The sequence below is a fragment of the Nanorana parkeri genome, unplaced genomic scaffold (assembly GCF_000935625.1).
Source record: "Nanorana parkeri isolate BGI_ZX_2015 unplaced genomic scaffold, ASM93562v1 scaffold738, whole genome shotgun sequence".
NCBI lineage: Eukaryota > Metazoa > Chordata > Amphibia > Anura > Dicroglossidae > Nanorana > Nanorana parkeri.
In genome coordinates this window covers 226,724-238,896 of record NW_017307006.1, presented here as the reverse complement: position 1 = coordinate 238,896, position 12,173 = coordinate 226,724, and the positions used below count along the sequence as shown (strand labels likewise).

General features: G+C 42.9%; 1 protein-coding gene across 1 annotated transcript in view; it reads right to left on the bottom strand.

Annotated features, from left to right (window-relative positions):
- Nucleotides 1-7,120, bottom strand: part of LOC108793312 (histo-blood group ABO system transferase-like) — a 20,233-nt gene extending 13,113 nt beyond the window's left edge. Inside the window, exons 1-2 of the mRNA XM_018564224.1 lie at nucleotides 7,086-7,120; nucleotides 885-1,019 (exon numbers count right to left, since the gene is read on the bottom strand). Of these exons, the coding sequence (XP_018419726.1) occupies nucleotides 885-1,019; nucleotides 7,086-7,120 (170 nt within the window). The remainder of the gene's footprint in view (nucleotides 1-884; nucleotides 1,020-7,085) is intronic.
- Between the last annotated feature and the right edge of the window lie 5,053 nt (nucleotides 7,121-12,173).

The window sequence follows — 12,173 nt, the reverse complement described above, 5'->3', positions numbered from 1 at the left end:
AAAAAAAAATTGTGAAAAGTGTAAAAAAAAAAAAATGGGTAAAAAATAAAATAAAATAAGGGACAAATAAATGAATAGTATTTATTGCATTTTTTTAGCTGTGCTGGTTTTGTAAAACAAATACTACAAATCAAAACTGGGAAAAAAGTGTTTTTTTAACGTTTTTTTCCTCTTTTTTTATATTTTATTTGTCCTAAGTGAGGCGTTAGACACACATATGTGATATAAATATGTAGCCCTATCTGTCCTCTAAAAAACAATATATAATATGTGTGGGTGCACTTTGTAAGAAAGTATATTACTGACGTGGAAGAATCACACAGCAAAAATGTCAAAAGTGTGTCAGTCATTTACGAACAGAAACTAAAAACAAGCTCAGTCATGAAGGGGTTAATAAAGAAATATTGAGATGTAAAAAAAAAAAAGGGAGGTCCAGTCCATGGAATATCTGACCGCGAGGCTTAACAATACTCTAACAGCACACAAGGGAGTTTGGAGCGCATGGACCACCGAGGAAGACCACTTAGGGGATACACAAGTACAAGATAGACTACACATAGAAATAGATGAAGGCAGTAGTTAGCCCAGGAGTTCATAGCGACAAAGATACACCTTAATATTCCAGCTCTCCTTTGTACCTGTATCCAATGTACATATTTAATGTCATACAGTGTCTAATGTAATCCAATCTAACAGGGAAGATCTTCTTCTAGTTGTTTTACATTACATAGAGGCTGAAGAGAGTGGAACTCATGTGATAGCTATGCCAATCATATATGCCATCACAATGGTAAGGTTAGACAGTATCACATATGAATTACATGTTTGTGAACATGGATTTCCAGTATAAAAACAGATATTTTATACCTTTGTGTTCTACTTACTTTTTAATAGCAAAAACCGTAATGCCAACACGGACGTTTCTTTGATGAAACTGTGCATTCAGAATGTCAATGTTAAAACTGCCATCCCATATGATTGGGGCAAGCCAAGGTGTTACCATCAAGACATCTACCCTCCTAGGGAACACAGAAATAACATTGGAGTTTAGAACATATGAAAACATAACATTTCACAAACTTTCAAAGAACATTTCTAAGAACTCTGCGCTCACAAGATCTACAGACTGTTCCTCACAGTTACCTCTATGCCCCCCGATCCAGACATCTTCATCCGCAAACTTCTGCTTTCTGTGTAATACTCTTCTGCTGTCTAGAAGTAGATTTCAGCCACTTTGGTTGGTTCTCAGAAGATTCTTCACACCCGACAGTTACAAAGCAGCACACCAAGAACAGAAGAGGGCAAGAAACTGATAGTTAGGGATGGGCTGCATGTTCGAGTCGAACGTAAGTTCAACTTAAACATCGTCTGTTCGAGCGTTCGCCAAACGCAAGAACTTTGTGGGATGTTTGCGGTCTATTCGACTGCGCAACGTCCCACAAGGCAATATGTCCTCTGAAGCTCTAATCGATTAAAGGCTTGCACCTGACCACAGGTCAGGTGCAAGAATTTGCCCAATCAGGGCTCAGTACTCAGAGCCGTGATTGGGCAAAGTCATGATGACTTTGCCCAATTATGGTTTTATAGCTAAGTCCCAGCAGCACACTATATAAGGCTGCTCACACCGCAGCCCTACGTAGTGTGTTGCTGGAGTTCAAATTGTGAGAATCTATAGCAGAGTTCCATTATATGAGTTCCATTAGCAGAGTTCTGTATCACAGTTCTGTAGTATAGCAGTCAGTCATACTGGTCTATTATAGCAGTCGATCATAACAGTTGATTCTAACATTCGATTATTGCAGTCTATTGCAGTACACATCATGTCAGAAAGGCTAAAAACGACAGGCAGACGCTTCCATGCAGCAATAAGAGGGCAAGCAGCCTCTGTGTCCCCCAGGCCAAAGTCGTGGTCGTGGACGTAGTCAGGGCCGTCTTTAGCGCAGGGCAAAGAGGGCACTTGCCCCGGGCCTCCCCCCCCCCCACATGGTGCTCTATAATGTATTGCTGGGAATTTTATTCCTCTAAGCTGATGGAACATTGTGCTGTATATTATACATGGGAATACAAAGCCCAGCAATACATTATACACTGTATGTATTATGTACTATTGCTGGGATTTGTTGTACTGCTCTATAGCTGGTGGTATTATTCTGCAATGCTGTACAATGTATTGCTGAGATTTGTAGTCCTCTATACAGCACAATGCAGAATACCACCAGCTATAGAGGACTATAAATCTCAGCAATACATTGTACAGCAATAGTCCATTATAGCTGGCGGTATTCTGCGTTGCGCTGTATAAAGTACTATTGCTGGGATTTGTTGTACTGCTCTATAGCTGGTGGTATCATACTGCAATGCCATAACGTATTGTCCTATGCGATCTGCACGATCGCATCCTAAAGGTAGCTCCTCCCCCGGTCCCCGCCCGCATAGCATGACATGCCACGGGCTTCCCTGAGGGACGTGAGGCTGTGCGGACGGGTGCCTCACTCACGTCCAGGACATCCGGAAAGAGGCAGACTGGCACAAGGCGAGGACTGACTGAGGCAGGTAGGTGAGGAAAAAAAAAAGGAGAAATATAAAGGAGATATACAATTTGTATATCTCCCTGAAAAGCTTACTCCATTTCTGTTCTGTCCTTCATATATATGTGAATAACATGATTGATAGAATTACAATGCATGATAGTAGAAAGCCATGATTAGACATAATTAACATGATTAGATAATCAGACTTAACAGAGACATGATTGTTTGTAATTTGACATGATACAGCGTTTTTGAAGGTTTAACAGAGGAGGAGCCTAGTTTTCTCTCAACGTTTTGCGCTTAGGGGCGCTGTAATGGATGTGGTATATATTCTTCAGGAGAGGGAGGTTGTTCAGGTTAATTATGTCTAATCATGGCTTTCTACTATCATGCATTGTAATTCTATCAATCATGTTATTCACATATATTGAAGGACAGAACAGAAATGGAGTGAGATTTTCAGGGAGATATACAATCATGTTGTCATTTTTTTACATTTTTTTTTTCTTGGTAGGGGGCCCGAGAAAATGTTTGCCCAGGGTCCGATCAATATTAAAGACGGGCCTGGACATAGTACATCCTGTGCAGGCAGGGCATGCTTGTTCTTTCTATCTGGTGCTGGCTGTCTTATTCAGCAAAAACATACAGAAGAGTTGGTGGATTGGATAACCAATCCATCCTAATCCTCCTCATCCTCTGTCACCCAGGCTCATACTGGTTCTCAGTCCATTGCAGCTGCCAAAGCGGCCTATTCTGCCTCCTTGTCCACAGCTACTCCTGCCATAGCCTCACCATCTTGCATGGAGGAGTCAGCTGAATTGTTTCAACACACTGTCAGTGACATGCTGCTGGAGGATGCACAGCAACTCCAATGGTCTGATGTTGGCTCTGGGGTTGAGGAAGGAAGTAACATCAGCCTAGAGGGAGGGGGTGAAAATGATGCACAACAAACTGGCACTCATGTTCCCCCAGCCGCAGCATACTGCCAGGTGGGCTCCAGTGACGAGGGCAGATGGGGTGATGATGATGAGGTCACTGACTGACTGCCTGATCGAAGAGAGGAGGAAAGTTAGGAGGAGGCACAACCCCAATGAGGCACAATGTCCTCCAGGGGTAGCCGTATGATCAGCCAGCCCATTGAATCAGAAGGCAGAGCTGCACTGGTGCAGGTCATTGTTGTCTCTCGCAGCACACTTCCAGGAACTCAGCTGTCTGGGAGTTTTTCACCGCATGTGCACCAGACCACAGTAATGCTATTTGCAACCTGTGTCTCAAGAGGATCAAGCATGGCAAAAACATCAGCCGCTTGGGTATCACATGCTTGAAGAGACATCTGACCACCTGCCACGCATCCCGTTGGCAACAGCACCATAGAAAGGACAACACTTCTCCCCGCTCCTCATCTGTCTCTACCCCCCCTATACCTCATGCCATGTCCACAAGCTCCACTGACAGGGATGATGTTATAGCAATGAGTGTGCCAGGTCCTTCCGCCGAATCTGCTAGCAGCCCACCAGCGGCAGATGTTAGAAGTAAAATTTCGCTGAACCAGCTGCTGCAGTGGAAAAAAAAATACTGTCCCACCCATCCACATGCTCAGCGTCTAAATGCCAGCTTGACCACATTGCTTGGTATACAGCTGCTGCCTTTCCAACTTGTGGACTCTGCCCCCTTCCGTGAGTTTGCAGAATGTGCTGTACCACCGTGGCAGGTTCCCAAACGCCAATTCACGGAAAGCCATTCCAGCTCTGTACCAGCATGTGGAAGGCAATGTTTTGGCCTCATTGGACAAGACAGTCAGCAGCAAGGTCCACATTACCGCCAACACGTGGTCCAGAAAGCATGGACAGAGCCGTTATATTTCCCTCGCGGCACACTGGGTAACTCTGCTAGCAGCTGGGAGGGATCCAGGACTGGGCTCCGTGTTGGCGCTTGTTCAGCCACCATGCCTCCAAAAAGCTGCCGATATGAGGTCTGTCTGCTCTACCCCCTCCTCTCCGTCCTCCACGACGGCCTCTTCTGCAGATTTGTCCGGCTAACCAGCAGTTCACCGTAAGCATTCCAGGTGCTACACAATGGCTCAAGCAAAAAGATGCCATGCAGAGCTTGAGCTGGTTCGAATACGAAGCAAATTCTGGCCTGTTCGGCCCATCACTACTGAAGAGGTCTGGAGCAGGGGAAAGGAGGGAAGCGTAATGCACACCATTATACTCATGTCATCACCATTGTAGTCATATCACCACAAAATGGAAAACTTGCCACTGACCTGTCCTATTTCTTTAAAGTAGCTACCACTCCAAGCTTGCTCCTGTGATGGACTATGATCTCAATGCAGATTAGTAAACTAAACATGAGATTGTAGTCCATCACGGGAGATATCTTGGAGCGGTGGCTGCTTTACAACACACACCTCAGACCAGCACCAATGCATGGCAGACCTCAGACCAAAACCAATACATGGCCAGGGGCAGACCCAGAGTCTAGTCTCAGGAGGGGCACTGCCAGATATAAGGTGTCGCTTACAGAACTGTTAAGAGGCTGTAAACAGGCACCGCGTGGTTCACAGGAAAGATGCTGAGGTCCCTACCAAACGCGAGACCTCAGACAGCCGCTTCAGTTTAAGAATTTAAAGTGCCGGTATTGGTGCTTAGTATCAGGGCATTTGCATGAGTATTCGTGACAATGCCTAATATTGGCACCAATACTTGTATTGGTGCATCCTTACTGTATAACGTATTGCTGGTATTTGTATTCCTCTATAACTGGTGGTATTCTGCGTTGCTGTATAATGACTATACAGCAATGCAGACTTCCAACAGCTGTACATGACTACAAATCCCAGCAATACATTTTACAGCAAATCAGCAATTTTGAATACCTCTGCCAACTTTAGAGGATACAAATTCCTGCAGAAAATAATACAGCAATGCAGAATGGCACCGGCTATAGAGAAAAACAAATCCCAGCAATAGTATATTATACAGCAATGCAGAATAATATGAAGCTACATACCCTGTTTTGCTCCGATTTGGTGGCCTGATGTCTCCAGGGTCTTTGGAGGGTTGTTTGGGGTCTGGGGGGCCATGCAGGCTCTCAGGTGGCTAATACAGGATCTCAGGTGGCCAGTGGGGCTCTCATGTGGCTAGTGCAGGCTCTCAAGTGGTCAATGGGGATTTCAGGTGGCCAGTGCGGGCTAATAGGTGGTCAGTAGGACTGTCATGTGGCCAGTGCAGGCTCTCCGGTGGTCAGTGCAGGTTCACAGGTAGTCCATAGGGCTCTTTGGTGGCCAGTGGGACTCTCAGGGGGCCAGTGCGGGCTCTGAGGTGGTCAGTGGGCTTCTGAGGTGGTCAGTGGGCTTCTAAAATGGTCAGTGGGGCTCCGAGGTGGCCAGTGGGGCTCTGAGGTGGCCAGTGGGGCTCTGAGGTGGCCAGTGGGGGCTCTGAGGTTGTCAGTGGTTGCTTCTGAGGCGGTCAGTGGGTTTCTGAGGCGGTCAGTGGGCTTTTGAGGTGGTCATTGGGGGCTCTGAGGTGGTCAGTGGGCTTCTGAGGAGGCCAGTGGGGGTCTCACCTAAGCCCCCCCAACTAGTAGCTGCCAGACTAACACCCCCCCTCCGCACTTCGCTCGGAGTGAAACTTTTCCCTGACAAGATCTGAAGTGCAGGCGATCCCTCCACCTGTCACCTCAGCTCTGCTTTATAGGAAGGGACTGTTCCCCGGCTCACTGAGAACAACCTTTACACCACACATTTTACATATCGCTGCGAATGTCAGAGTGAGCAATAATTCTAGGGTCATTAATCACTGATAACACTAAATTGATGAGTGTTAAAAGCTTTTAAAGCGTTGCCCATGGACAATTTTATGCATGTTAGTTTTTATTTTATTTTGCGGGCGCATGCAATTTTAAAGCTTGACATGTTTGGTGTCTATTTACCCGACATGACCCCGTATTTTATATTTTTTCCAAAATTTGGGTGCTGATAAATGTTTAATAACATAAAAGTAGAGAAAATCAGTTTTTTTCCATCAAAATTTTTGGTTCTTTTTTCATTATATAGTAAACAATAAAAACCCCAGTGGTGATTAAGTGCCACAAAAAGAAACTCTATCTGTCCCTAAAAAATGGTATAAAATTAATTTCAGTACAGCGTTGCATGACGGAAAAATTTGTCACTCAAAGTACTGCAGCGCTGAATACGAAAAAATGGCCTGGGCAGGAAGGGAGTTTAATACGCCGGTCAGCAAGTGGTTAAGATTTAACTGGCTTTATTTCTTAAAAGAATTATTGATTTTTTTAAAATTTGTCTTAATCATAAAACAATTACATAACAAAATTCCCTTTGGCACCAGTCATTTTTGAGACATCTTTTCAAAGATAAAAAACAAAGACAAAGAAATAATAAATGGAAAAAAAAGAAAGTATTAGGAGAAAAATAAATAAAGAGAAAAGAAAATAGAAATGGCATACGAGAGAGAGCTAGCCATAAAAAAAAAAAGTTCCTTAAATGTGGCCCGCCTAATAAGCCATGCTGTATAATGAAAAAAGCAAACTTACGGTGGTTTTAAGGTCTGTGGCTTGTCATACAACATTCTGCAAAGAAAAAATAAATCAGTTTAAGAGATCCTAAATTCTTTTCCAACCAACCAACAGAGCTTTGTTTAATTAAAACATAAATATGCAAATAGCATATATTAGTTATATATTGGTGTGCACACCACATGTGTTTTCCTGTATTGGTTGATCTGCAAGCATCACTGTAGGAGAACCCAATATACAACTGCCACTGGAGGGAGCAAAATAATAAGAAATAAATACATGAGACTTTTCAGGAAAAAAAATGTAATACTCCTAAACACAACACCAGTGTGTGTTTCTGTAAATATTGAAATATTGTTTTATCATTTAATTTTTATTAAGTTTTTCTTCAAACAGACAACATAAGAGAAACATATATAACAACAAATATAACACATATAAATAAGAAACAACCAAAACCAATTACAAAACCCTGCTAGCTTTGTTTACAGCAGCCTGGCACTGCAAACTACCTTACACAAAAAAAAAGAAACCCTACATACACCATCTGCACATATCGATAAAAAAGGTCAAATCACCTAGGCATATATAAACATTTACAACGCTGATGTAATTGAAAAAAATCATGTACCAGGGCACCACCGGCAGGACCAGTGGAGGATCCATGGGGAGAAAAGTACTTATAAACAAGCCGCCACAGCAGCGATCTCTTTTACAGCTCTTTCCCCTCTATGGTAGCTGAAGTGAGCAGAAGCTGCAGGTAGCCGAGGAGGAGAAAAGCCAGTGGTTCAGCGGCCTTTCTACTGCCCGCTTCAGTGTTCGGGCTCCTCTTCCGCCATCTGCAGCTTCCTCTGCCCACTTTAGGTGCTATTGGCTGGGCTTTGCATTACACTGCTGATCCCTTTTTTTTATTACTAAAATCTGTCTAATCTCTTTCCTTTTTGAATTGCAGTCAAGTAAAATGTTTAAATTACTGCATATGGAGTCAATACATTATTTAGCTGACTTTTTTCTTTCTGTGAAATGGGATGTAGGAACATCAAACCTGCCTTATCTCTCCCTGTTGCATTGCAGCCTAGCAAGACGGCTTACATGATGTGCAGTGTGCCTGTGCAATATTTTGGGCTGTTTTGGCTGTTGTCTCTGACATAATACACTCTGATTTTTATTTATTGATAACAACTGCCTTGTCTCTCCTTCTTACCTTGTAGCTCAATCCACCTGCATTCATACTCTCTAGCCATTGTGTGCAACTGTCTCTGAAATATGTAATTGCAGCTTTTATTTCAGCTTAACTGTCACATCTCTAAAATGTGGGGTTGTAATTTCTGAAGTGTTTTTGTGCACTTTGAGTTGACACGTTAATAAACTTTTAGACAATGCAGTGTCTTTTACATTTATGGTGTCTGGCCTATTACCATTAGAGAAAAGGTGTTGTAGCAAAAACTACATAGGAAAAAAGTTTTCAAGTTATAATGAACCAGATTAGGGTGCTGATAATTCATGTATATTGGTGGGCCGTACACGAATTCGAACTTTAGAACATCCAAAAAGTTTGAACTCGAACTTAATGCAAGTCTATGGGGGTAGAACTTTAAAAAACAATTGTCCCCTTTAAGAGGGCTTACATGCAAGTTATTGGCCATAAAAAGTGTATGGGGATCCGGGTACTGCCCTGGGGGACAGGAATCAATGAAAAAAAAAACGTTTAAAAAATACAGTTTTTAAAGGAGCAGTGATTTTAACATCACTTAAAGGGTAACAATAAAAATGAAAAATGTCTTTAAATATTGTGCATGGGGGTCCCCTTAACCTGCCTGTAAAGTGGCGGATTTGTACAATGTATAGAACCTGCTGCAGCAAAACTGACAAAGAACAACAAATTATTATAATTTTTTTTTAAAGCATGCAGTTCCCCCTCCCAAACACAACCAGATTCTTTAGGTCCAGTAGGAATGTTAAGAGGGACCACATTTTTTTTTTAAAAGCGCGGGGTTCCCCCTTAAAGTCATGCCAGACCCGTTAGGTCGGGTAGGAATATTGAAGAGGGACCCCATGTAAAAAAAAAAATGCACTGGGAGGGTGCTTTTCCAGGGGCGACCCTGGAAAAGCACCTTGTCCCCGTGCCGATGGGGATAAGGCCTCTTCCCTGCAATCCCTGGGGCGTTGGTTGTGGGGGTGTGGGCTTATTCACATCAGGGTACCCCCTTAATAAAGGGGCACCCAGATGCCGCCTCCCCCTTTGTGAATGAGGTGGTTGTGGGGGTCTGCGGGCAGGGGGGCTTATTTGCATCGGGGTACCCCTTTAATTAAGGGGGCACCCAGATGCCTTCCCTTGTGAATGAGTAAGTGGTATTTGTACCCCTACTCATTCACTAAAGGGTTAAAATTCAATGTAAATAAAGAAACCACACTTTTAGAAAATCCTTTAATTGAAAATGTTTTACTATTCCTTTAATTTAAAAAAAATGGCTCCATCAATGTATCCCGGCGTAAATTGCGATGCACGACGCCCACTGACCGGCTGGAATAAAAAAAAGTCCCACGGCAGGACGACCCGTCCGAACCCGACAAAAACTCGATGCAAAATGTCATTTCCTGCCTGAATATAAACAGATGGTCGGGCAAACCTTGACATCATGGGGCTCACTCCGCCCATTTGACATTCTCAGCTCTCAAATACCAGATAGCATTCGGGAGCTCCCGAATACTATTGGTGAGCTCCCGAATGCCAATCGGGTCTGTGAGCAGAGGTGTTACAAATTCAATATTATTCATATGACACCTCGGCTCACAGACCTGAATGGCATTCGGGAGCTCACGAATAGCATTCAGGAGCTCCCAAATGCTATGTGGTATTTGACAGCTGAGAATGTCAAATGGGCTGGACTTTTTTTATTTCGGCAGGGTCAGCAGGGGGTGTCGTGCATGGTGATTGCCGCTGGATTACATTGATGGAGCCATTTTTTTTTTAAATTAAAAGAATAGTCAAAAATGTACTCTTTGTTTTTTTTTCCCAATTAAAGGATTTTTTCTAAAAGTGTGGTTTCTTTATTTACATTTAATTTTAACCTTTTAGTGAATGAGAAGGGGTACAGGTACCCTGAGGAAGAGGCCCTTTTCCCCATTGGCATGGGGACACCGAGTGCACGTGGCCTGGTAAGGAGCAGGGAGGGGGCACCCGATCCCCCCCTCCTTTCCTGCCCTACTCGGCCTGTGCTTGGATCAAGGGTCTGGTAGGAATTTTAAGGGGGAACCCAACCGTTTTTACCATTTCTTGGGGTGGGGTTCCCCCTTAAAATTCCTACCAGACCTAAAGTGTCTGGTATCAATTGTGGGGGGGGGTGACCTCATGCTTTTTTTCCCCCCTCTTCTGCAGACTGTAAAAAAAGTCCGAAGTTTTCGGAAATTCGGATTAGTTTTCATTCGTAATTTGTGTCATTCGGAAAATTGGATACATCCGAATCTCCCAAATAATGAAAATTTGTCAGAATAACAAATATTTCCGAAAACAAACTGCCCATGTCTAGTATACCGTAATGACAAGGTTTTAGTGATGTTACAATGATGACTTGGTCTGTTGCATTACTGGGTCTGTGTAGAGAATGCAGATATATTATACCAACTGACAAAATTCATCCTCCCACCTTCTTAAACTGAACCAGCCTTTTATTCTTTGCACACCTTATTCCTCTTTTTTTCTCAGATTAGATTTCCCAGCAATGCGCTGCTGATGACAAGGCAATCCCAGTGTGCATTGCATTGGCAAACTGAAGTCATTTTGTCCTTTCAAAGCAGCAAGTGAGTGCTCTGCAAATGTAAGTATTTAAAAATCACAGCATTTTACATCCGACATGTCTATGTTATTATTAATCATGATACATAGAGGGGTGCAATGGTAGAATTTGATTTTTGAGTGTAAAGGTCCGCTTTAACCACTTGAAGTCCGCGGTGTTAAACCCCCTTCCTGGCCAGGCCATTTTTTTGTATTCAGCGCTGCAGTACTTTGACTGACATTTATTCCGTCATGCAACGTTGTACTGAAATTAATTTTATACCATTTTTTGGCACAGATAAAGCTTTCTTTTGGTGGTATTTAATCACCACTGGGGATTTCATTTTTTACTATATTAAGGAAAATTACAGAAATTTGTTTTTAAAAACTGTTTCCCCCTATATTAAATTCTAAAACATCATATAAGATGTACATTGTGATCCCCCCAAATGCCCGGATGTTACATATGATGTTATGCTGTTACTGTCTGCCCTTGGCCAATTAAGCGATTGGGGCTAGATGATATAGCTATACTCGCTAAGATTGTATATGTACATCCTCATTCTTCGGTTGTGTATGTGTTGTATGTTTACTGTAAAATGTTGGCTCAAAATAAAGAATAAAAAAAAAAAAAATTCTAAAACATTTATTATTACCCAATTTTTTGGTAAAATATAAAAGGCGGGGTCACGTCGGGTAAAAAGACACCAAACATGTCAAGCCTTAAAATTGGGCACGCGTGCGACACATCAGAAAATGACATTACCCAAAATTGGCCATAGGCGACGCCTTAAAAGCTTTTACCGCTCATCAGTTTAGTGTTATCAGTGATTGATGGCCCTAAAATGATTGCTCTAACTCCGACGTTTGCGGCGATATGTAACGTGTGTAGCGCAATTGTCATTTTCGCGCACTGGCGCATCTGACACATATTTACGTTTATATGTGCGTAAGCGTGGGGTTGGGTGACTTAAACATTTTGTTTTGTTTTTTTTACTTTTTTTATATGTGACTTTTATTTTTTGTTACTTTTTTTTTTTTACACTTTGTTATTGCTATCACATAGGGGTCTGACAGGTCCTGACAGGTCCTCTTTATGGAGACATTAGGGGTCTCTAGGACCCTAAAAGAAACTAAACCCTAAAAGAAGCTGATGAAGCACAGATCTGCTTCTTTTCTCTGGCTATTGCAGCCAGATGACTGACAGGTGAATGCGGAAGTGATGTATTACCAGGGGCGAATCTGCCGCGAGGCAAACAAGGCGTTTGCCTGGAGCGGCAGATTCGCTGAGGGCGGCGATGCTGCCTTGCCTAGGGCAAAGCTGCACATCC